The sequence below is a fragment of the Lynx canadensis genome, chromosome B4 (assembly GCF_007474595.2).
Source record: "Lynx canadensis isolate LIC74 chromosome B4, mLynCan4.pri.v2, whole genome shotgun sequence".
In the NCBI taxonomy this organism is placed as follows: domain Eukaryota; kingdom Metazoa; phylum Chordata; class Mammalia; order Carnivora; family Felidae; genus Lynx; species Lynx canadensis.
In genome coordinates, this window is record NC_044309.1 from 130818204 (window position 1) to 130842522 (window position 24319).

General features: G+C 60.4%; 2 protein-coding genes across 4 annotated transcripts; both read left to right on the forward strand.

Annotated features, from left to right (window-relative positions):
• The first annotated feature begins 1616 nt into the window (after window positions 1-1616).
• On the forward strand, window positions 1617-14945 carry SH3BP1 (SH3 domain binding protein 1). Of its 3 annotated transcripts, none has more exons than XM_030320566.1 (18): window positions 1617-2007; window positions 3238-3280; window positions 3527-3631; window positions 4731-4807; window positions 5086-5197; window positions 5301-5377; window positions 5882-6026; window positions 6757-6825; window positions 6990-7080; window positions 7475-7620; window positions 8324-8435; window positions 8801-8882; window positions 8969-9049; window positions 10246-10362; window positions 11058-11155; window positions 11480-11633; window positions 12660-12754; window positions 14738-14945. In XM_030320566.1, the coding sequence occupies exons 1-18, from the start codon at window positions 1949-1951 to the stop codon at window positions 14884-14886; spliced, it is 1812 nt and encodes a 603-aa protein (XP_030176426.1). In that variant the 5' UTR covers window positions 1617-1948; the 3' UTR covers window positions 14887-14945. The 3 variants fall into 3 exon arrangements, with proteins under 3 accessions (XP_030176426.1, XP_030176427.1, XP_030176425.1); XM_030320567.1 differs by having other exon boundaries at window positions 14749-14938; XM_030320565.1 differs by having other exon boundaries at window positions 1949-2007; window positions 14097-14938.
• A 1927-nt stretch (window positions 14946-16872) lies between these two features.
• On the forward strand, window positions 16873-22582 carry LOC115517697 (pyridoxal phosphatase). Its single transcript, XM_030320568.1, has 2 exons — window positions 16873-17446; window positions 21267-22582. Exons 1-2 carry the CDS (start codon window positions 16873-16875, stop codon window positions 21581-21583), a joined length of 891 nt encoding a protein of 296 aa, XP_030176428.1. The 3' UTR covers window positions 21584-22582.
• The last annotated feature ends 1737 nt before the right edge of the window (window positions 22583-24319 follow it).

A 24319-nucleotide genomic window follows, 5' to 3' on the forward strand; every position in this document is an offset into this window, starting at 1 on the left:
TGAGCCGTGGGTTCGCAGTTGGGAGGCTCTGACTCCAGCAGCAGCAGCTGGAGGGTCGTCGTTCCCTTCTCGGCCCCTCCCCCACCCACAGCGGGCCTGTCTGGCTCTCCCTTTAGGAACTGGAGAGCAGCAGTGAGTCCTCCCTGTGTGCCAGGCCTCATCCTCGTCCTCGTCCATGTGAAGTACCCAGCCTGCCCACGCACACACGGTAGGGGCTCGAGTAATCCTCAAACTAAGTTAAAACTGGCAACAAAGCAAAGTGCAATGGGCGGCGCCGGACGCTACCTGATGCCCCTCCCTCTGCCCCCAGCCCTGGGGCCCCTGATGCCGGAGAGGGTGGGGGTTCAGAGTAAGGAGAACCTACTGTTGCCCAAAGTCTCTCATGTTGTATTCACTAATAGTTACGGAGCACTTTAAAAAAAAAAATTTTTTTTTTAACGTTTATTTATTTTGGAGACAGAGAGAGACAGAGCATGAACGGGGGAGGGTCAGAGAGAGAGGGAGACACAGAATCTGAAACAGGCTCCAGGCTCTGAGCTGTCAGCACAGAGCCCGACGCGGGGCTTGAACTCACGGACCACGAGATCATGACTTGAGCCGAAGTCAGCCGCTTAACCAACTGAGCCACCCAGGCGCCTCTGGAGCACTTTGTTATGGAGCAACTTTGTTTTGGGTGGAGGGCCAAAGAAATCACTCCTACCGAGTCTGGGGGATCACAGCAGCACCCACATCACTGCCTTCGGAGAGGAAGGGCAAGGACTGAAGAAGTTTGCTGGAAGAAGGGACTTTACCGATGGAGGGAGCAGGGTGTCAGGGAGCTCCTCTGGAGGGTGGGGCACCCCCCTTAAAGGGGCAGCGGGAGTAGGCAGGGTTATCTTGTCCACTCCTCGGGATGGGCAGGGCCAGGACAGCTGGCCCATCAGGCCAATGAAGACGGCAAGTCCAGAGTTCCCGGGACTTGTCCAAGGGCACAAAGCAGCAAGGTGGCCCCAGGAAGCCAAAGTCCCCAGCCAGTCTCCAGTCGGGAAGCAGGCAGGGGTAACCTTTAGCTCAAGGTAGCCAGGGAATCCTTGGGAGAGGGAACCAGGGGGCAGCATCCTTGGGCCGGCCCAGATGGGCCAGTACAGGTTGGAGAGGCCTGTCCTTGGCCTCTGCCTCCTAAGCGTGGAACTCTCTTTCTCCTTTAAAAGGGGTGCGAAAGTGTGGCTCAGTTGGCTGAGCGCTGGACTCTTGATTTCGGCTCGGGTCGTGACCTCGGGGTTTGTGGCATCGAGCCCCTGCTTCAGGCTCTGCGCCATCAGCCATCTCTCCCTCTCTCTCTCTCTCCCTCTCTCTCTCTGTCTCTCTCTCCCTCGCTCTGCCCCTCCCCCTCTCGTGCTGTCTCTTTCTCTCTTTCTCTGACTCTCAAAATAAAGAAACTTAAAAAAAAAAAGGGTGTGTGTGTGTGTGTGTGTGTGTGTGTGTGTGTGTGTGTGTGAAAGTTATTTAAACCCACGGCCGGCAGGCCTGCGTGGGGGGCAGGAACCCAGAGGCCACCGCGGGTGGCCGGAGCCGGCTTACCTGCTTCCCGCCACCGGGGTTGGGCGGGGCGGGGCCGGGGGCGGGGCCGCCACACAACCTGTGGACGACCAGGCGGCCGCCGGCCCGACAGTCGCGGGGACCGGCCGGGGGGCCTGCGGGGGAGGGGGGGCCCGGAAGCCGGGGACGGGCGAGAAAACAAACTTGGAGAGAGGAGTGACCTGGGGGCTGGGGGCGGAGTCGCGCGCGGAGGAGGAGGGAGCGAGCGGCCGCCGGAGCGCGGCTGGCCCAGGAAGCGGAGAGCGCCGCCCACCCATCCGGGGAGAGAGCGGCACCGCGGGCGCAGGCAGGCTGGGCCGGGGGCTGCCGGGCCCTCCCCCCCCCCCCCGCCCCCCGACCGTGACCCCGCGGCCCCCAGCCCGCGCCCAAGATGATGAAGAGGCAGCTGCATCGCATGCGGCAGCTGGCCCAGACGGGCAGCTTGGGACGGTGAGTGTCAACCCGCGCCTTCCCGGCCCCAAGCTCACCCCCGGCCCCGGACCCTAGGGGATGAGGGGTGGGGGAGGCGGGGACGGCTGGACAGCCGCCCTCTGACTGGCCGGAGCCCCTCTCTTTCTCCCTCCCCTCTGGGATGCCACCCCCACCTCCCGGGGCTCTGGCCGGAGGGGCTAGGCCCTTTGGGGGAAAGGGGCACCCCCACCCCGATTGGAGCGGAGTGCAGGGAGGATCAAGGAACCTGGGTCTTCTCTGCCTCCATGCGCCTCTTGAGTGGATGATCCTCCCTGGCCTCACTTGTCCCCTCTGTACAATGGGGACAGCTGACCATCTCTGGTTGCCTGAGGGAGGGGGAGGGGCGATCAGGGCCCCAGACCCTGGGGGAGGGGAGGAGACTAGGTCCCGTCGTGGAGGGCTGAGGGGCCTCCCTTGTCCGGCTGTGTGCCTCTTCCCCCCACCAAGCCCAGAGGCCTCCAGCTTCTCTCTCTTGCTTCTGCTTTTCCCAGCCTCAGGTGGAAACATCCCTGGGTCTCTGTTCTCCCTCCCCCCGCCCCCCCACCCCCCGCCACCCCCTGAGCCCTTGGGGTGGAAGCCAGAAGTTTGGGGAGCACCCAGGGTCTGTTTTCTCTCCTCTGCCCCCTGTGTTGCGAGTTTCCCCGTTCTCTGGGCCTCCGGGGAGGGGACTGGGTGTCCAGAGACCTGGCTCTAGTCTTCAGCTACCCAGATGCCTGTGTGAGCCTGGGCAGTCAGGCCCCCCGGCTCCGGGCCTCAGGGTCCCGTGTGTCCCCGGGCGGGGACCCAGGGCCTGCCGACCACCCCAGGCCAGAGTCCTGCGTGACTGACAGCCCAGGAGTGTGTGAGCTCACACACTTCCCGTTCTTGGGGCCACCCTGGCCTCCTTCTCCCCGGGGTCAGCACAAGACAGAGGCTGGGCCCGGGGGTGGCTTCTCAACTCCACTGCCTTGGGTTTCATCCGCCCTCTCGCAGGACACAGCCCTGGGTGGAGGAGGAAAAAGTCACGTATCCTATTCCCGCCCCCACGGAATGTGCTCCGACTGGGATGAGGCAGGCAGGCGGGCCACCCAGGGCGGCCTCCAACGAGGAGGGGCACTGGGAACGATCGGGGTCCAGGTGCCCTGTTGAGGGGGCAGGGGGAGGCAGGGGGTTTCCTAACCCGGGCCGCCTCAGCAGAAGCTCCTTCCTCCCCCCCCCCCCCCCCAACAGCACCCCGGAGACTGCCGAGTTCCTGGGGGAGGATCTGCACCAGGTACGTGCCCGGGCGGGTGGCAGGGCAGGCCCGCGCAAGCTGTCAGCAGAGGGCCCCCGCGAGGACGAGGACGCCATTTGGGGGGTCGGGTTGAGTCATTCCCCAAGCTGTTGGCCATGGGGTCTCCAGGAGGAGGGAAGAGAAAGGTGGTTCCTGCTCTGGGAAAGAACGGGGCGGGGGGGGGGGGGGGGAGGGGGGAGGGGCAACAACCTGCCACGCCGCATAAACCCAGAGCCCCCCTCGCAGGTGGAGCAGCGGTTGGAGCCAGCCAAGCGGGCGGCCCACAATGTCCACAAACGGCTGCAGGCCTGTCTGCAGGGCCAGAGCGGGGCAGACATGGACAAGCGGGTGGTAAGTGGCGGGGGGGGGGGGGGGGTGCCGGGAAGGAGGGGCCTGGACCGAACACCTCTGTCCAATGGGAGAGGGAGGTCGGGGCTGGGGTCCCCCTGCTAGTCTGAGCCTCCGACACCAAGAGGGTCCGGACTGCTCTGTCCCAAGACCCCTCAGGCCATGTACTGATGAGGCTCTGCCTCTTCCCCGGCCCCTTTTGGACCCCGCCCCCATCTGCACCAACCCCCTGAGCCACAAGGCCAGGCCTCGGACAGCACCTGAACTTCTCGATGCAGTCTGCACCCAGAGCAGAGCAGAGCGGGCCCTCTGCACTGAGGCAGTGTGGGAGGGCTTCCTGAAGGAAGTGGCAGTTGGGCACATATTGATACTCACTGGTATTAATCAACGGCACTTGTAGACTGATTACCGCTAGTCTGCGGCTAAGATAGGTTAATGCGTTGCCTCACTTAATTGCCGACGACACCCCCTAGGAGGAGGCTGCCTTATTAGCACTTTGTACCGAGGAGGAAATGAAGTCAGAGAGGTAAAGTCTTAAGGTCACACAGCTAGTAAGTGGCAAAACTGAGATTTGATCCCTGGTCTTTCCGGCCCAAGCTGGTGCTCCTAGTAACTCTCAGTGGGAGGGTTTTGAGCTCTGCAGTGACTCAGTCCAGCCACATATGCCCTGGGGCAGGGGAAGGTCCCGGCTCCCGGGGTGTTCCCAGTGCCTTCATTCTCCTTCCAACTGTGTCACCTTGGGCAAGCTCCTTGCCTTCTGTTCTTGGTTTCCTAGCGTGTGAGGGTACTTGGCCATTCCTTCCTGCCCAGTTGATTGGTTTCTGGGAGGGGAAAAGGGCACCCCAGGTGGGGTGGGGTCAGGGGACGGGGCCACAGGGAGATGTCACTCCTCCGGGCCTCGTCATCATCCGGTCTCCACTCCTACCTAAGACTGTGGCCCTCCCGGCTTCCCTCTTCCCCTGTCCACACCCAGTGCCTCGATGGGGCTCTGCGCCGCGCCCCCCCCCCCCCCCCCCGCCGAGAAGCCTGCCTTGTGCTTGGGTGGGGTGGAGGGAGGCTCACTGGGGGCCCCTGCTCACAGCCCGCCCTGCCCTTCCTGCAGAAGAAGCTCCCCCTCATGGCTCTGTCCACCACAATGGCCGAGAGCTTCAAGGAGCTGGACCCTGATTCCAGCATGGGGTGAGCAGGAACGGGGTGCCAAGCGGGGGATCTGGGCTGGGAGGGGTTCCAGGTGAGGGACGGGTGACCAGGATGGGGGTAGTTAGTGTCTTGAGCTGGGGGCGGGGGGTGGCGTCCAGGTCAGTGAGGGCGGCCAGGTCTGGGAAGGTGTTGGCTCAGCCAAGATGAAGGACAGATAGAAGGGGCAGGGGTGACGGGGAGGGAGGAGGCCCCATCACGTGTTTCCGGACGGGAGTGAGGAGCTGTGGGGGCTGGGCCCACCGGTGTTGTATCCACAGGAAGGCCTTAGAGATGAGCTGTGCCATTCAGAACCAGCTGGCCCGCATTCTGGCCGAGTTTGAGATGACTCTGGAGAGGGATGTCCTGCAGCCGCTCAGCAGGCTGAGTGAGGTGACCTGCCCCCTGCCCCCTCCCCGCCCAGCTTGCCCAGCCTCGGCTCCCACCTCCCCAGCCTGCCGACCGACCCCCTCCCTCCCCGTGTACCTGCCCCCAGGAGGAGCTGCCGGCCATCCTCAAGCACAAGAAAAGCCTGCAGAAGCTGGTGTCTGACTGGAACACCCTGAAGAGCAGGTGGGAGCCATGGTCCCTGGGGTGGGGGGGTGGTCCATGCCTAGATCAGCCCATAACGGTGGCCACAGGACCCACACTAGAACAGCGGGGGCAGGGTCCACTGGGTACTGTGTGTACTTGGGGACTCATCCGGTCTTTAGGAACACATGTGAGGGTACATGTGAGAGTCCCTCTCTGAACATGGGTGTGCGCGTGCGCGTGCCAGCCGGGGGTGACTCCAGAGCCTGGGGTAGCTATCAGGGATCCCCCAAGATCCCTGGACTGCAGGACGCCCCCACCCTCCACTCTGGAGCTCGGTGGCCGCGATCACCAAGCCCACCACCAGGGGGAGCCCCTGAGCACTCATGGCCCAGGCTGGGCGGAGGCCCAGGGCAAGCAGAGCTCTGGGATGTTCATCCATAAATCCCGAAACCTTGGGGGGTCAGGCATGTGGAAGGGACACTTGGCTCTGGACATGCAACGGGGACAGTGACCCCCCCCCCCCCACCTTGGGATCGTTGCCAGGCTCACTCAGGCAGCCAAGAACTCGGGCGGCGGTCAGGGCCTGGGCGGTGGCCCCGGCAGTTACGGCCACACGGCCACCGCCACCAAAGTGGAGACGCTGAAGGAGGAGGAGGAGGAACTGAAGAGGAAGGTGGAACAGTGCAAGGTGAGGGAGCACTTGGAGTTCTCTGGACGTGAGGGGGTGGCGAGGGCAGGTACTGACCCCATTTCACAGGGGAGGGAACTGAAGCTCAGAGAGGCGATGTGACTCACCCAAGGCCACACAGCTAGGAAGCAACAGAGCCCAGGATTTGAATCCAGGCCGTCAGCCTCCAAGCTGTGTGCACTCGGCCACTATCTTGTGGCCTCTTGTGTCTACACCGTACCCGTCATTCCTGGGAGGCGGGGACTTGGGCTACTCACCACGGTCTCAGTGTGTTTGCTGAGTGAGCAGATGAATGAATGGTGACTAAGACAGGCCACCGTGCTTAGGGTATGGGGCACAGAGATGAGGACTAGAAGCCGTAAAAGTCCCTTAAGAGCCGGGGTGGCTCAGTCGGTCAAGCGTCTGACTCTTGATTTCGACTCAGGTCATGCTCTCGTGGCTCGTGGGTCCAAGCCCCGCATCGGGCTCTGCCCTGACAGTGCAGAGCCTGCTTGGGATTCTCTCTCTCTGGGCCCCTCACCTGCTTGTGCTCTCTCTCTCCCTCTCTCTCTGTCTCTCTCTCTCTCTCTCTAAACACACAATATATATGTAAGAGTTCGAGGGGGGTCCCTGTGGGCCATCCCCAAGTGCAAACCTTGGCAGAGAGAGGAGAGTTGGCCGGGGCCTTCCACGTATAGCTTGGACGAGTACGAACCCCTCTAGGCCTCAGCTTCCCCTTTCTGTCCCCAAGGACGAGTACTTGGCCGACCTTTACCACTTCGCCACCAAGGAGGACACATATGCCAACCACTTCATCCACGTGAGTCCGAGAGTGGCCTCCGGCCAGTGGAACTCAGGGGTGGACACCAGGGGCCCCCTGAGACACCCTTCAAGATGTGGGAGGGAGGGGTGTGTTCTTAGGGACTCCGGGGGGGAGGCTCAGCTTCCCTCACCCACCCTGGGGCCACCCCCTTGTCCCCGCAGCTCATGGAGATCCAAGCTGATTACCATCGCAAGTCTCTGAGCTCACTGGACACGGCCCTGGCTGAGCTGAGGGAGAACCACAGCCAAGCAGGTGGGGACCCAGGCGGACCCAGGGGCCCCCCCCCCCCCCCGCCCCCAGCCCTGCTCAGGGCATGTTGAGATGCTTGCACTCCATCCTGGGAGGCAGTAGGGAGCCCCGGATGAGTTCTGAGCAGATGCGTTCCGATTCGATTTGTGACGGAGAAGTCACTCTGCCGTGCAGAGTGATGGAATGAAGGGGAACAGAACAGGAGTCAGGAGACCTTTAAGAGGCAGGAGGGAAGGGGTGATGGCCCGGGCTAGGGGCGACACAGTGGAGGTGGGTGGATTCGAGAGAGATTGGGCAAAGCAGTAGCCCTTGAGGATGTCTGGGGGTGGGTGGGGCGGGGGCTGGCTGTCCAGGGACGGGGGGGAGCCCGGGCCATTGATCTGTCTCGTCCCTGCAGACCCCTCCCCCTCGATGACGGCCGCCCCCTTCTTCAGGGTGTATGGGGTGTCACTGGGAACCCATTTGCAAGAGCTGGGCCGGGACATCGCCCTGCCCATCGAGGCCTGCGTCATGATGCTGCTTTCTGAGGGCATGAAGGAAGAGGTGGGGCTCGTGGGGGCAGGTCTGGAAGGGACACGGGGGCCGGAATCCTTAGAGCACAGGTGCCTGTGAGGCCACGGCCTCCTGCTGCCAAACTGACATCACGGCCCACTGAGTGATGTTCATGGGCAGCCGCTATGCCATAAACCCTTTCCACGTCTTGCTCCGTTTAGTCATCCCCAAAACCCTGAGAAGGAGCCTTCACCAGCTCCATTTTACGAGGGAGAGACGGAGGCCAAGAGGAACACGGGCCCAGTGGCACACGAGAAGGTGTCAGTAAAGCCAGGGACCCCCATGCAGTCACTGCCTCGCACTGTCCTCATCCGTCCCGTGCACCTTGCCGGCGCTGGTCTATAGGCTCCTGCCCCGAGGACAGACCCTTAGACGCGGAACCTACTCGCAGAGCGACCTGGGCTTCTAGATAGTGCTGCCGGGCCTCCTTCCTCCCTTCCGCGCCCACCCAGACTCCTGTGTCCCCACCGCTTTCCCCGCTGCCCCCAGACTTCCCACTTCGCGCCGAGTCCTAGACCTTGAGAGTTGAGGGTGGCCACGCATCCTGTGGTCCCCACTCTGCCCACCAGACTGGGTGGGGACACAGGCCCGGTGAGGGCCGAGCGCCCACCCTGAGCGAGCCAGGGCCTCCCGGCCAGGGCGTCCTCCCCTGCCGCCCCTCTGTGACCCCCGCCCGTTTCCTCTTGTACCCCAGGGCCTCTTCCGCCTGGCCGCTGGGGCCTCGGTGCTGAAACGTCTCAAGCAGACCATGGCCTCGGACCCGCGCGGCCTGCAGGAGTTCTGCTCCGACCCCCACGCCGTGGCAGGTGCCTGCCCCGAGGAGCCCCGGGAGGAGGGCCTTCCCCCCAGATCCCTTCCCCTCAACAGCCTGAAATGCTCCCGTGATAGTTTGGCTGAGGGCCTGATCATCTGCCGAGGAGACACCTCCGGAGACATAGGGGTCCTTAAAGTGGGGCCCGTGATGTGTACGTACATTTTTCTGGGACCAGGTCCACCAGCCTTCGGCATTTTCTCCAAAAGGCCCATGGCCCAAAGAAATGATCAGATATAGACACATTAGTGGGAACAAAGGCCTGGTTCCCAACAGATGGAGAGAGCTGGGCACTGGCGTGGAGGTAGGGGGCCTGGGGGACTGGGTCTAAGCCCCGCCCCCCCACTCCCACTGCTTCAGGTGCCCTCAAGTCCTATCTGCGGGAGCTGCCAGAGCCCTTGATGACCTTTGACCTCTATGACGATTGGATGAGGGCAGCCAGGTGAGTTTATGCTGGGGAGGGCGGGGCTGCAGAGGTGGGGCCCCAGGGCCCTGGCCTGGCTCACCGGGTCTCTCCCCGCCACCCAGTCTGAAGGAGCCAGGAGCCCGGCTGGAGGCCCTCCAGGAAGTGTGCAGCCGCCTCCCCCAGGACAACCTCAGCAACCTCAGGTGAGCCCAAGCCTGCCCCCTCGGCCCGAGCAGCATTTCTGAAACCACGGCTAAAATGGCCTAGTCCTATCTTCCATCCTGACGTTGCAGCTAAACACACACCTTGAACCTCTGAAGCCACACCACCTGGCTTCAGATTCCCACCTCTGCCACCTTGTGGTCCGAGGCAGGTGAACTGACCGCTCTGTGCCTCAGTGCCCTCATCTGGAAAGCACAGAGCATAGCAGTCCCTACCCCGCAGGGTGGCTGGGAGAGTCTCAGCTTAGCTCAATGCCTGACACATATATGGTGCTCAGCAGGCCAGCCGACTTAACTATTAAAACATTTTAGGGGTGCCTGGGTGGTTCAGTCGGTGGGGCATCTGACTCTTTTTTTTTTTTTTTTTTTTTTTAATTTTTTTTTTCAACGTTTATTTATTTTTGGGACAGAGAGAGAGACAGAGCATGAACGGGGGAGGGGCAGAGGGAGAGGGAGACACAGAATCGGAAACAGGCTCCAGGCTCCGAGCCATCAGCCCAGAGCCCGACGCGGGGCTCGAACTCACGGACCACGAGATCGTGACCTGGCTGAAGTCGGACGCTTAACCGACTGCGCCACCCAGGCGCCCCGGGCATCTGACTCTTGATCTCAGCTCAGGTCGTGATCGCAACGGTTCGGGGGATCGAGCCCCGCATCGGGCTCTGTGCTGATGGCTCAGAGCCTGGAGCCTGCTTTGGATTCTGTGGCCCCCGCCCCCGCCCCTCCCCCGCTCATGCTCTGTCTTGCTCTGTCTCTCAAAAATAAATAAATGTTGGGGCGCCTGGGTGGCTCAGTCGGCTGAGCGCCCGACTTCGGCTCGGGTCGTGATCTCGCGGTTCGTGAGTCCGAGCCCCGCGTCGGGCTCCGGGCTGACAGCTCGGAGCCTGGGGCCCCCTTCGGATTCTGTGTCTCCCCGTCTCTCTGGCCCTCCCTGCTCACGCTCTGTCTCTCTCTCTCTCTCAATAATAAATAAACGTTAAAAAAAATTTTTTTTTAATAATAAATAAATAAATAAATGTTAAAAGCAATCAAAAACAAATTTTAAGCCACCCGATGGGGTACCTTTGCCACTCTTTGGAAACCCCAGGCTGAGAAATTCTCAGGCCTCAAGGGCGTCAATGGGTGTTCATGGCCAAAGACGCCCTGTCCCTGGCCAAGCCCACCTTCTGCCTCCCCAGGTACCTGATGAAGTTCCTGGCACGGCTGGCCGAGGAGCAGGAGGTGAATAAAATGACGCCCAGCAACATTGCCATCGTCCTGGGGCCCAACCTGCTGTGGCCTCCCGAGAAAGAAGGGTGAGGGGCTGCAGCTCGGGGGAAGGCGGCAATCCCCACCCCACCCGTCCGCTGCTTATTTGTTCCCCCGGGCCTCAGTTTCCCCATCCTTGGAGTGGATCAAGCAGCTCCTCTTCTCCAGGCTGCCGAAGGGAGCGTGGACCCCACGGGGCTTTGGAGATGGGCATTCTGGGTGATACTGGTAGCGGGCTGCCTGGAAGGCTGGGAGCCCAGTGATTTCGTTCCAGCCCCGCCCCTCGACCTTCCAGAAATGCCTTTAGGAAGCTCACTCTCCGGAGCTCCCACTGCTTCCTCTGTAAATTGGAGAGAAATCATTACCAACTTTGAGGGGTTTGGCGTGGGGAATTAGGCGAGAAAATGGAGAAATGTTTTATGCACCGTAAAGGGCGAGGGGTCATTATAATTCACCCGGCCACAGATGGCACAAAGATTTCATTCGTTTGCTGAGGACGATTACTTGGGCGAGGCAGCCTAGAGCCGAGAACTACGAGGAAGAGGGTCCCATCCCTGGCGAGCGATGCCTGTTGTGGGTGAAGGAAGGGGAACATTTGGCACGTGGGCGACACATTTGTCATCCCCCGGTGGTCCCTGAGCTTTCTGAGAACAGGCACTTGGCGTGATTGGGCCACACAGAGTTGGGGTCGCTAACAGGTTGCAGAATGGATGGCTCACCTCCGTTCCTTTTTTTGCCCCAGGGACCAGGCCCAGCTGGACGCAGCCTCAGTGTCCTCCATCCAGGTGGTGGGCGTGGTCGAGGCTCTGATACAGAACGCGGACACCCTCTTCCCGGGAGGTGAAGTTCCCGTCTTTGTGAACGTGTCCCCTTGTGCCCTCATCTGCCCAGCTGGGTGCCCTCCAGAGTTAGCTTCCGTCCCTGGCGGCCTCATTATGAGGCCCGGAGCAAATTGCTTCTCTGCCGTGAGCCTCACTGTCTCCCCTGTACAATGGGGATGATCCTGCCTGCCTCGTGGGATTGTCGTGAGGCTCACGTGGGAGTAGGGAGGTGATATGTGGTCCAGATAACGTCGGGGGAAAAGGAAAGAGGCCCTGATGTTGGCCGAGGCGGGAAGGCTGGCGGAGGTTCTGGAAGCTAAGACCTGCTTCCTTCTGTCTGCAGACGTCAACTTCAACGTGTCAGGCCTGTTCTCAGCCCCTGTCCCCCAGGACAAGGTCAGCAACAGGCCAGCTCCTGAGGAGCTTCCAACGGTCGCTGTGTCCACACCCGCTCCAGCCCCAGCCCCTGCCCCGGCCTCAGCGGCTGCCAGGGAAAGGTAAGGACTGATGGAAATGAATGACCCCCATCTTTGCCCCAAGATGTCCAGCTTGAGGCACGATCTCCGGGCTTCCAACAGCATCTTGGGAAACGTCATTATTGTATTTTCCATCCCAAATACCAGGATTCCCCATTTGGAGTGGACGGGGTGGAGACCCAGAGGCTGTATTCCGCTCAGCCTCTAATGTGCCTCCTCGCTCGTCGTATGGCTGTTTACTGAGCACCCACTATGTTCCAGGCACTGTTTCAGGCCCTGGGGATTTAGGGAACTAGGGAGCTGGTCAGCTGGAATCTTGTAAACACCTTCCAGTGTTCTCTTTGGTCCTTCAGATCTCGAAGGGCTCCGTCGTACATGGTGTCTCCATACCAAACAGGCACTATTCTGTCATCACCCAGGCAGGGCGCACACCGTGACTTTTCTCGGAGGAACAAAACAGACAGACGCTGGCCTTAGAGCTTGCTTTCCTAGGGCCGGGGAGAGAGAGCCAACAAGTACATCCGTAAATGGGTACTGTCATGGCAGGCAGTGATACGTGCCCTTACAGGAGAAGAGAGCAGGTTAGGGGGAGGGAGTGGGGAGCTGCTCTAGCCTGGGGATCAGGAAAGCCTCCCTAAAGAGGAGCCAACTGAGCAGAGACCTGGAGGAAACCCAGAAGGAGCCATGGCCACCCCTTGTGCTTGTCCGTTCTCTGGCTTCTCGTGGCTGGAACATTCAGTGGAGATCACACGGAGGCCGAGAGCCGAGGCCCTGCTTTCTACCTGCCATCCTGGCCCATGGGGACCCACCGTCACAGGGTCACATGGAAGCCAGGGGTTCAGCGGACCCAAACTCTGGCCAATGCCAGGAGCGTCTTCTTGAGGGATGGGGGCCCAGCCTGGGGACAGATCCCAGGCCCAGTGACCAGGGGCAGGGGACAAGTCCTGGGAGGACCCAAAGTTAGCCTGGTGCCTTGGGAGTCTCCCCAAGATTCCAGACTTCTGGGAGATGGCCAAGCTGGACCCTGGCCCTCTCCTTCTTTCACAGGATAGAGTCCGAGGCGCCCCCCAGACCAGCCTCTCCCAAGGTCAGTAGGAGCCCCTCGGAGGCAGCCACTCCAGGGGAGGACATGGCTCGAAAGAGTAAGTTGGCCAGGGGAGGGAAGGGGGGAAGAGGGTGGGCAAGGAGAGGAGCTGGGCCATCAGACCATCTCGTGTGTTCGGACAGCTGGGAGGCCAGGAATCCAGGTGGCTAAGAGCCTAGGTTTGCTGCCTGACGCTCTGGGTTCAGATTCCGGTGCTGTGACCTTGGGCAGGTGACTTCACTGTCTGCCCCCTCAGCTTCCTCCTCTGTGTAATGAAACAATAACCGCACCTACCTTGTAGGGCTGTTGGGCAAATTAAACGGTGCTCTCCTGGCTGGCAGCTGGTACCCAGTAAGTGCTCGATAAAGGTTAGCCCTCCTCCTGAGCGTAGCGGGGCTGTGGAGTCCGGCCCCTCAAGAAGTCCAGAGATCAGAGTGAAGAGGTGGGATAGAGGCTTCAAAGGGCTGGTGGGCTGGGCGTGGAAAGAAACTCGGGGCTCCTCTGAGCCCCTTTGGTGCACTCACCTGTTGACTTGGCCTAAAGCCCAGCAGGTGAGAAGGTGCAGGGTTCAGATGAGGGGTCACTGCCACTGATCAGGACACTTGGGAGGGCCCAGCCAGCCCAGGAGGCACTGGAGTTTTCTCCCTGGGGGTACAATGTAGAGCTACAGGACCCTCCGGACCAGCATGGGGTTGACAGGTCACACAGGGGCCTTCCTGCAGGAGGAGGCTCCAGCCACCATTCCTGGATGGGGGCAAGTGGGATAGGTGTTCACCGGGGCTCAGCACCTCAAGCCCCTGAAGGTCTTTGTGTCAGCCCTGGGAGGTCCAGGCTCTCATCCCATCTTAACGATGAGGAAACTGAGGCCCCAGGGGGGCAAGCGATTTGCCCAAAGCCCACAGTGGGTGGAGGCAGGGCTAGGACCCGTGTCCAGGCCTCTTGGCTCCTCAGCTGCCTCACGCGATCGGAACGGTGTAGCAGGATCTCTGAAAACCGGGGTGGGTGGCTCTGGTGGCTCCTGAGAGGTGAGAGTGGCCCAAGAATCCAGAGGAACGGTGAGCGTTTCTTCATTCAGCGACTGTATATCGATCCGTGGCCCGCGCTGTGCTAGCCAACCCCGCACGGGATGGCCTCGCTTAGTTTACGTTCCAGCCGGGGACTCAAGCCAAATAAAAACGGGCATGGTCATTTCAGAGGGCAGCAGGTCCTGTGAAGAAAATCCAACGGGAAAATATGACAGTGACTGGAGCAGGGCAGGGGAAGGGACACGGAGAGAGGCCTAAGTGTCAGGGAGCCGGCCGTGGAAACCGTGTTCCCGGCAGAAGGAATGGCAGGTACAAAGGTCCCGCGGTAGCATGGAGCTTGTGTGGATGCCTAACTGCCCTGTCCTTCCTCCACAGCTAAGCGCCCAGCGCCAGCCCGGCCCACCATGCCGCCCCCCCAGGTCTCCAGCCCGCGCTCCTCCCCTCCAGCCCCACCCCCGCCCCCTGGCTCTGGCAGCCCCGTGACCCCCCAGGCCCTGCCCCGCCGTCTGGTCGGCAGCAGCCTCCGGGCCCCCACGGTGCCACCCCCCTTGCCCCCCAACCCCCCGCAGCCCGCCCGACGCCAGAGCCGGCGTTCGCCAGCCTCCCCCAGCCCGGCCTCCCCGGGGCCGGCCTCCCCTAGCGCAGTGTCTCTGAGCATGCCTGTGCAGGTGGACCTAGGGGTGGCCACAGAGGAGGGACGGGCCCCTGAGGTTGTAGGCAGGGCCTCCACTCCCCCCGCCATCCCCCCTCAACCCCGGCCCAGGAGCCTTGCCTCAGAGACCGACTGAGCTGGCGGTTTCCCCTGCAACAGTCAGCATCTCCTCCCTCCCATCGGTCTACCCAGGACACAGCCCTCGCCCTTCCCAGGGCTGGGGGCCTCCAGCCTCTGCCTACAAGTGCCTCGGTGCCCGCTGGGTCGGCCCCCCTGGCAAGGAGGACTCAGGCTAGTCCTCCACTTCCAGACCTTTTCCTCCTGAACCCACACGGGGCTTGGGGGCCCCTCACCCGACTCCCAGCTCTCTGGCAGGGTCCCAGGGGAGCCGCCGGAAGGAAGGAGGGGCCTGCCTGCCCCTACAGGACTCTTATTTGTCTCTTGCCAACGTATTTTTTTGTAAGGCTGGTAAATAAATTATTTTGGACAAAACCGGAGCAGCTGCCCAAATGATGGTTGGTTTTTTCTGCCCTCCAAATAAAGAAGCCACTTTCATAAAGGGGAAGATCTTTCCCGTTCTTTGCCTCCTTTCTTTCTTGCTGTCTGGAATGATAAGAGCCAGCATTTTTGGCTCTTACTCTGTGCTATACATTGTGCTTTTCCATGGACTCCTCTCCCTGGGAAGTGGATCCCGTCACCTTCCTACAGGTTGAGGAGACTGGGGCTCAGAAAATGACCTGCCAGACACACAGCAAGTAGAGGCATGGACGTGGAAGGAGGACGCGGGTCTGATTCCAGAGCCTGGGCCCGTCCCTCACATCCGGAACAATTAACTGCCTAGCGTTCCACTTTCCTCATCCAGGAAACAGTACAGCAGTTTCCACCCCAGGACCGTCGTTCCGAGAATGAAACGGGACATTCCTATAAAGACCCAAGCATCACCCTTGCACACAGAAGCGCCCCATAAGCACTGGCTCCCGTGAATGCCAATCCCCCCAACCCCTGGTGTTCTCAGAGTAGGCAGGAAAGGCTCCCTCGAAGAGCAGGGATGGATCTGTCTGCAAACCGCTGAGGCTGCTGGGTGCTGCACCCTGAGCCAGACCCCGGCCTCAGCCCAACACCCAGGGAGCTCCTGGGAACAGACACGCAGGAGAGCTGACAATCAGAATCAAGTATAATGGCACCGGGAGCCCATGTGAAACCAGTCAGGGGCTGACCATCGGACCCAGACTCCTGTCTTTGTGTGTGGAGGGCACAGGTAGGCTTCGTGGAAGAGGTGATTCAAAGAGGAGTCTTTCAGGAGTTGACCAGGCGAAAAAGTCAGGGAAGAAGGAAGAACATTCCAGGCTAAGGAGACCACCTACTACAGGAGCAAAAGGCCAGCGGGCATTGGGGACCGGAAATTATCTGAGCCTCAGAGAGGGTTGATAGGGTGTGGCTTTTCCCAGGTTGCTCCTGGAGGTCAGGTCTTCAGAGCCTTCTCAGAGGTCAGACAACTTGGAATTTTGACACATGCCTCCCCGAGTAGGGACTTAGGCAGCTAAGTCACGCTACCGCTGCTGCCTGAGCCACTGACTACTGTTGCTCTGGCTCCTTCCCTCCCCAGGGTGCTTAGTGACAGGCTGCCTCTCCCAGCCTGGTGACCCAGTGCCTCTCCACCCTGGCCTCGCAGTACAACCCCTAAGTCATTAAAAAACAGCAAATAAATAAATAAAGTCCCGGGCCCCACCCAATTAAGTCAGGATCTCTGGGGTGCTGCGTCGCTTTGGTATTTTTAAACAGCATTTGTCAAAGTCACCGAACTGTACATGTAAGATCTGCACATCTTACCTGTATGCAAATTAAACCTCAAAATACATGTTCCCCGGGGGACTCTACCAGCCAGCGTCGAGAACGACTGGTCTAGGCCAAGGGCCCCAGCGCTCGAGAAGACACTATGCGCCTCTCTCCTAATCATACCCACACGCTTCTCAGGACTTGGCTCAGAACCGGAGCGTCCAAGGTTCAGAGGGCAAGGGGTTCTGACCCAAAGGCCACATCTCCCTTGGCATCTGTTTTCCTCCTAGCAACTAAGCTTCTGATTGGCTGGGGAACGTAAGCGCGGCTCTCCGCTCCAGATTTTCTATTCGTAACTCTTTACTGGCCAAGAAGAACGTCAGTTTATCCTTTAAAAGGCTAGTCGGGGTTGAAACTCGGCGGCAACTGGCCTAGCAGAGCTAGGGGGAGGGGCGAAGGGCTAGGCTCGGTCTTTATTGGCCCCCGCCCCTCGGCCGCGGCCGCGATTCACCGTGCTCTCCGGGCTCTGTTAGCTCGGGGCCTCGGTCCTCTCCGAGGTTCTTGCCCCCATTGGCCCGCGGGCCAGGCCGTGACTCCGCCCCCTGGCCCTTCCCGCGCGTCGATTGGCAGCTGCGGGGAAGGGGGCGGGCTGCGGGCGAGCGCGCCGTGCGCGCAGAGGGAGAGCCGCGCGGCGTGCGGGCGTGCGAGCGGCCGGCCGGCTGCATGGCGCGCTGCGAGCGGCTGCGCGGCGCGGCCCTGCGCGACGTGCTGGGCCGGACGCAGGGGGTCCTGTTCGACTGCGACGGGGTGCTGTGGAACGGCGAGCGCGCCGTGCCGGGCGCCCCGGAGCTGCTGGAGCGGCTCGCGCGGGCGGGCAAGGCGGCGCTGTTCGTGAGCAACAACAGCCGGCGCGCGCGGCCCGAGCTGGCTCTCCGCTTCGCGCGCCTCGGCTTCGGGGGCCTGCGCGCCGAGCAGCTCTTCAGCTCCGCGCTGTGCGCCGCGCGTTTGCTGCGCCAGCGCCTGCTCGGGCCGCCGGAAGTGCCGGGCGCCGTGTTCGTGCTGGGCGGCGAGGGGCTGCGCGCCGAGCTGCGCGCCGCGGGGCTGCGCCTGGCGGGGGACCCCGGCGAGGACTCGGGCGCGGCCCCGCGCGTGCGCGCCGTGCTCGTGGGCTACGACGAGCACTTCTCCTTCGCCAAGCTGAGCGAGGCGTGCGCGCACCTGCGCGACCCCGACTGCCTGCTCGTGGCCACCGACCGCGACCCGTGGCACCCGCTCAGCGATGGCAGCCGGACCCCCGGTGAGCGCGGGGCTGGCGGGGAAGCAGGTGGGGTGGCAACCTGCGTTTCACCTCCCCTCCGCGCCGAGGGGAGAGGGGCGAGGAAGGGGTGTCTCCAGGTGACAGGTGGGGAACCGGAGAGATGCGAGGGCGGTTCCCACCCTGCAGGAGCCCAGGGGAGCGTTTTCGTGGCCACGTCTGGTAATTCTTGAAACTGCCACCACTCGAGGGTCAGTAGTAGGGTCTCCGTTTAACAGATGAGGAGACTGAGGCCCGTTGCGGTTCAGGGGGGTTGCAGGCGGAATCCAGGTCCTCGACCCCCCCAGCCCTAGCCTTACCGAACCAGCCTCAGGGATTCCTGTCGTTTTGTCCTACCCGCCATCGGGGTGAGGTCGGAGAGTTGGGAACAAAGCCTGGAAGGATTGTCCCCCCGTCGAGCGGTTGGAACACCATTGGCAGCGGCAGATTGTAGGTGGGTGTGCGGGGAGCCTTCGAGGTGGATGGAGTTTGACCCAGGGCTCTGTAATCTTAAATTACATAACGTCGGAGCATCTCTGTCCTGGGTGTAGAATGGGAATGCTAACCATGCCAGTTTCCTCAGAGGGAGAGTGATCAGGGTGAGTGCCTGGCACATAGTAGGTGCTCAGATGGTGTGGGTTGTATCCAGAGCCCTCTCCTGTTAGTACAGAGCTTCATGAAGTACCTTGCTGTTTGTTCTGACTTAGTTTCTAAATTACTCTGGAGCTGGGAGTTACTGTCCCATTTCTCAGATAAAGAAACTGAGGCTAAGAGAGGGGAAGTGAGCTGCCCAAGAACAGGAAGACCTGAACTTGGCTCTTGTGGCCACCCCAGCCCCCACCCCAGCCCCATCCAAGGCTCTGTTTGCTGCTGTCATCTGGATGTTCAGGCCTGCAGAGGAGGCGGGAGCAGGTGGAGGCTCCTAACATCTTGGAGGGTTTGAATCAGTCAGGAGCAGACGGTGGCAGAAGCTGACAGTGGTGAGTGTGTGTGGACAAGTCACTACCCAAGTCAGGAGGCTGAAGGTAGGGACAGATCTCCATCATTCCCTCCTCGCTGGTCACCTGGGCCATGCTATGAAAAGTGAGTTTCTCCCTGGAGGCTCACGGGTCAGGTTAAGACTGGGTTAAGGGGCCCTCTAGGACTCAGGAAGGGTGGTGTGGACGAGCCCGAGAGAGGGGCCAGGCCCTGCCTACGCCTGCCTGCCCCTTTCATCTCTGGCCCCACCTGATTGGGTCACTGGCCCTGTTGATTGTTCCCACAACCTAGAGGGGGAAGCAGAGGCTCAGCCGTGTTTGTGCACAACTGAAAGGCGGCTTTGAAACGGTGGTATAGAAATATACTAATAAAGGCCCCGTCGTGCGTAAAATCTGAACTAACGCAGCGGGGGTCTCTCACCCCCGTTTCCCCCTCCTTTCCCCTTCCCTGGTGGGTCTCCTAAATGTGTGTTTGCCTTCTTGCTCACATGGCGGTCACTTGAACTGGCAAATAGAAATGCCTGCTGTCTGAGGACTATGTCACCACTAAAACACGTGACAGCCTTGGATGACAGGATGTTAAATGAAGTGGGATGATGGTAGTCTGAGGACAGAGCCCTCTTCACAGTTGCCCCTGCCAGGATGCCCGCTCCCCTACGGTAGGGATCCCTGTTGCATTCACTGCTCTATGCCCAGTGCCTAGCATAGAGCCTGGTAAATATTGGCTGAGTGGATAAAGTGGGCTGTGGGGGATTAAGGGCGGTCAGTTCTGTCCTGGTGGGAAAGGAGATCGACGACCCGGCCGAGACCAATCTTGAGCCAAGCAAAACACTTTGGGGGTGACTCAGTTGAACCCTTCCCATCCTGGAAGGAATTTCTAACCAAGGAGGCAAATGGCTTTTCTTCCCTACCCAGTTATCAAGAAAGCAAGCAAATTCTAGGTCGGATGTCAAGGCGAACCTCCCAGGAGTGTTGCTCCGGGTCAGCTCCGCCCTGGTCCTGTGACACTGGGGAAGTTCCTCCTCCTCCCCCTCCTCCTCTGGGGATTTGCTGGGCTGAGGATTTCTTGTCTTTTTTTTTTTTTTTTTTTTTGAGAGAGGGAGACAGATCGTGAACAGGGATGGGGAGGGGCGGGGCAGAGAGAGAGAGAGAGAGGGAGGGAGACAGAATGGGAAGCAGGCTCCAGGCTCTGAGCTGTCAGCACAGAGCCCGACGCGGAGCTCGAACTCACGGACCGTGAGATCATGACCCGAGCTGAAGTCGCATGCTTAACCGACAGAGCCACCCAGGCGCCCTGAGGATTTCTTGCTTTCGAGCCTGCTTTATCGTTCTGTAACTTCGGCTTGACTGCTCAGAATGTCATCCTTTGTGAAAGGAGAGAGGCCCAGGGCATATGGGGTCAACCCAGTGGTGTACTGACAATTGTTTCATAACTGGGGGGGTGGGGGGGGGCTTAACTGATACCATTTCCCAATTTCTGTGGGACAAGTACTCCCACCATGGCCAATTTCAAGCTACCAGCATAAAGTCACTGAACTGTGGAGTTGGGAAGGTTTGTGCACACACCGTTATACAGTATTTTCATCATTACAGATGTAAGCAATCTCGAGAGCATAGATGATGCTAAGATAATTAGGAAGAAATGAGTTTTGAGAACTTAGTGCCTTTGCTTTCAACAGTTAATTTGACTGTACGTTTAGACGGTAAGTTGACTTTTCATCGTGGCTTTCACAAGCAGTCCACCAAATTCCTGAAAGTGAAGCATTCAGCACTCCCAAGCCGGGACGAGCCGGCCCAGCGCATGACTGGGTCAGACCCACCCGAACACATATCCTTTGCTGCTCGCGAAGCTGTGCGGCCCCGGATAAGTTACTCAGGGTCACAGAGCGTCAGCTTTCTCATCCGTGAAATGGGCTTCCGTGAGCACCCAGCACAGCCCACTTGAGAATGTGCTCCGTAAATAGCGATTATCATCATCGTTGGTTCAGGGACATTAATGCGAAGGCAGAACCGTCTGGCACAAAGATGTGCCTGTGGGACGGGCACAGTGGACTCATTGTGTGGGGCAGCATGGTACGGGGCTGGGAGTCAGGACTGCCCTTTTCCAAACAGTCCTCCTATTGTTAAATTCTTGGGCATGTCCACAGTTTTGCTTATTATAGTTACTGGGGCCGCGGACATCTTCAGGCATGTAGCTTTTTGTCTCCAGTTTGAATTTCTCTGCCTGTGATCGCTTTCCCGGCCGAGGCCGACTGGGGCAGAGGTGCGAACGTTTCTGTGCCCTGCTGCGTTCCAAAAGGGCTGTGCCAGTTTCTGATGCCAGGAGCCCACATTCCTGTGGCGGTAACCACACTGCTGTCCGTTAAGTACTTTCTGCTTTCCAAACCGCTTGCCCCTGCGAAGCCCACAGCACCTCTAGAAGGTGGGCAGTTATCACTTGGATCCTCCTTTTCCGGTGAGTCCAAGGAAACTCAGAGAGGGTCACGTGGCTTGCCCAAAGGCACACAGCTGCCAGGGTCCAACAGTGAACCCCAGACGGGACTGGGTGAGCCAGGCCCGGTTACACGCAGTGGCTCATTCAGCCCCTACCGGGCCATGTTAGCGATGGGAAAACGGAGGCACAGCGAGGTTAGGTGGCCTTCCCGAGGAGGGTGGAGCTGATGGAGCCTGAACCCAGGCATCTGGTCGCAGTCTGTACTCTTAACCACGAAGACTGGGAAGATTTTGACCCATTGCAGTGCCTCATTTAACCCCCGTGCCACGCCGCCTCCCTGGAATTCTGTTTCCAAGCCTGCATGCCTCCCCTGCGACCGCTCCACACTGACCACGTCTCCATCTCCCTGCAGGCACTGGGAGCCTGGCTGCTGCAGTGGAGACAGCCTCGGGCCGCCAGGCCCTGGTGGTGGGCAAGCCCAGCCCTTACATGTTCGAGTGTATCACGGAGCACTTCAGCGTGGACCCCACCCGCACGCTCATGGTGGGTGACCGCCTGGAGACCGACATCCTCTTCGGCCACCGCTGTGGCATGACCACCGTGCTCACGCTCACAGGCGTCTCCCGCCTGGAGGAGGCCCGGGCCTACCTGGCGTCTGGCCAGCACGACCTCGTGCCCCATTACTATGTGGAGAGCATCGCGGACTTGATGGAGGGGTTGGAGGACTGAGCCCACCTGACCAGCAACCGCAGCCCTCCACCCCGGTCCCGTAGATGGAGGCGATGGGCCAAGAGCTGCCGGCCCCTGGGCCCCGTTTTCTGCAGCCTGGTGGGGTTGGGACCCAGGGAAGGTGTTAGGGCCCTCGCGTCCCCTCCCAGTGGTGGCTGGGCACTCTTTGCCGTTCCGGAGGCTGTCCCCCTGCCCCTACCAGTTCGCCCTGGCCTGACCCAGCCAGGTGGCCTTATTTCCTGCCTCGTGAACTCCCCTCTTTGAAATCTGGGCCTTGTGCCCACTGAAGATTTCCCCTAACCCTGAGCACTTAATCCCCAACTCCTTCCCTGGGGCCTCTAGAGCCCTTCCTCCCTCCAGTCCTGGCCTTGGGTTCCTGCTGACCAATCAGAGGTCTAGGGAGCCACCGGCCATTATCGTCCTGATCCCTGAGTGGACCAATCAGAAGGCAAAGTGACGATGACCCTTTCAGGTCCTCACTCCTGGGTAGACCGATCAGAACACCAGGTAATAATGACTCACTGGTCTCTTCGATCCTAAAGAGAACAACCCAGAAGTCTGAGAGAGCGTGGCCTCTTGACAATCTGGATCTGACTGGACTAGCTAGGGGTCCAGATTTCTGTCCATACGTGTCAAGTGCTGAAGACACCCACCCCTCCACAAACGTTGTGATCCGGGGAGGGCCCACCCAATGGCTCTGGGGGCTTCTGTGGCCGAGAGCCCCACGTTTCCCTGATCATGGTACTGGTATCAGTCCAGCGTTGATGGTGGCCACGGCGGGGGGGGGGGGGGGGGGCTTTTGTGTCCCCGTGTTGTCAGTGTTTGCTGTGCCACTTTTCCCCCATGCCCGCCCCCGGCTATTTATTTATTTATTTATTTATTATTTATTTATTTTCGTGTGTCGGTGATGGTGGGGGTGGGGGCTGGGCCTTCCCGCCACTTCCGCCTCTGTCGTAACCAGCCGTCCCGTACTTAATAAAGTGCGAGCGGGAGAGCCTGTGTGGCCTCGAGTGTGTGTGGGCCACGGGGCGGGAGGAGGACCCCCCCCCCCCCCCCCCCCCCGCCTGAGCCGGGTCTCCACAGCATTGGCCGGCTTGGCAACCTTCCTCCGCAGGAAATGACCCACCCCGGTCCCAGAGCGTTTTCTTCTTTTTCTGGACGTATTGATTTGTTCTGAGAAAGAGGGAGAATCCCAAGCAGGCTTTGGGCTGTCGGCACACAGCCTGACGTGGGGCCGGAACTCGCGAGCTGTGAGATCATGACCTGAGCCACGGTGGAACCAGGAGTGAGCGTCTTAACCCACTTAGCCAGCCAGGCGCCCCCGCGGAGTGTTCTCCTGTTCCCTGTCCTACCTCAGCCCAGTAGCGCTTGATGCCCCGCTGGGTCTTTACGTCCTGATGTGTTTCAGTCCTTCCGAAAACTCAGCCAGTTTGTATCGCTCGGCCCCTTTTGCCTCTTGGGGAATGAGGATCAGAAATGGCGGTGTTAATTTACACAGCAGCACACGTCTAGAAAGCGTGATCTCCTGAGACAGGGTTTGAACTCCCGTTAGCGGATTCCAGGGGGCTACAGCGCCCTCTCTGCAGAGACCCGAGAGGAAGGAGGTCCTGGCTCTCCGGGAGCTCAGGTGAGATCCTACACCCCCATCCCACCCACCTTCGGGCTCCCCTCCCGCCTGGGGTGCTCCTGTGACTCCCCCCCCCCCGCCCCCCGCAGTGAGCTGGCTGAGGGGCTGCAGGCCGGGAGGTGTCACGATTGCTCCAGGCCTGACTGTCACTGATTGGCTTGTCGCGAGCTTGCACAAGGCCTTCCCGCTCAGCCTGTTCCCTCCTGTGTAAAGCGAGAGGTGCGAGGTCTAGGCGGTGTTCTCCAGGGTGGTTCTTCTAGGGAAGAGAAAGTGCTGACTGAGCCCGGCTGCATCACGAAGTCAGAGCCCATTTTCCCTCGCGGGGACTTCTGGCTGTGACAGGAACTCAGCTCGGCCTGGCTAAGGCATGAGGAGTTCACGGTCGGCCCCTGCGAGGTGCTCCAGCCCTCCAGGTGCACCCGCCTTTAGCTGTGCTCATCCGACCGACATCCAAGGGCTGAAGCCACATGCCCATCTCAGAACCTGCGCCGGAGGGGATAGAGCAGAGTTCTTGGCTAGCCTGGGGCAAGTTCCCGCCACCCCACCCCCCACGCCCCCAAGGAGTGCCCACCTCCCGGCTCCGCTCCGGACCTAGAGGCCCCTCCCCACCGTCCCTAGTGGACAGAAACCTGACTTCCTTGAGCGGAGCCCAGGGTGGCCTGTGAATCCGAAGGAGGAAGCAGCCCAGTCCCAGGAAGTGACTCTTGATTGGTTTAAAGCTTGAGTCTGAGCCAATCAAGGTTATTTGATTCCCGGGCCATCCAGTGATTGGTTTAGCCGTGGACTTGCGGTGCACTTCTGACAGACAGGACATGAGGGGAGGGCTGTTGGGAGATCCTGGGAATGTTTGCCCCACTTTCAAAGAAGGACATGGTTGGGGGTGCCTGGGTGGCTCAGTCGGTTAAGCTTCCGACTTTGGCCCAGGTCATGATCTCCGGGTCCTCGAGCCCCACGCCCACCTCTCTGCTGTCTGCTCAGAACCTGCTTCAGATCCTCTGTCTCCCTCTCTCTCTGCCCCTCCCCCGCTCATGCTCTCTCTCCCTCTCAAAAATAAATATTTTGAAAAGAAGAACGTGGCCGGAGGAGGGAAACACTCTTCTGGGCTTTGG

Coding starts and splice junctions, on each gene's coding strand:
- SH3BP1 (XM_030320565.1), top strand. CDS start 1,949: ATGATGAAGAGGCAGCTGCATCGCATGCGGCAGCTGGCCCAGACGGGC. Junction 6,826..6,989: donor ATGCCAACCACTTCATCCAC/GTGAGTCCGAGA, acceptor TTGTCCCCGCAG/CTCATGGAGATCCAAGCTGA. Junction 11,156..11,479: donor GGACACCCTCTTCCCGGGAG/GTGAAGTTCCCG, acceptor TTCTGTCTGCAG/ACGTCAACTTCAACGTGTCA.
- LOC115517697 (XM_030320568.1), top strand. CDS start 16,873: ATGGCGCGCTGCGAGCGGCTGCGCGGCGCGGCCCTGCGCGACGTGCTG. Junction 17,447..21,266: donor CGATGGCAGCCGGACCCCCG/GTGAGCGCGGGG, acceptor ATCTCCCTGCAG/GCACTGGGAGCCTGGCTGCT.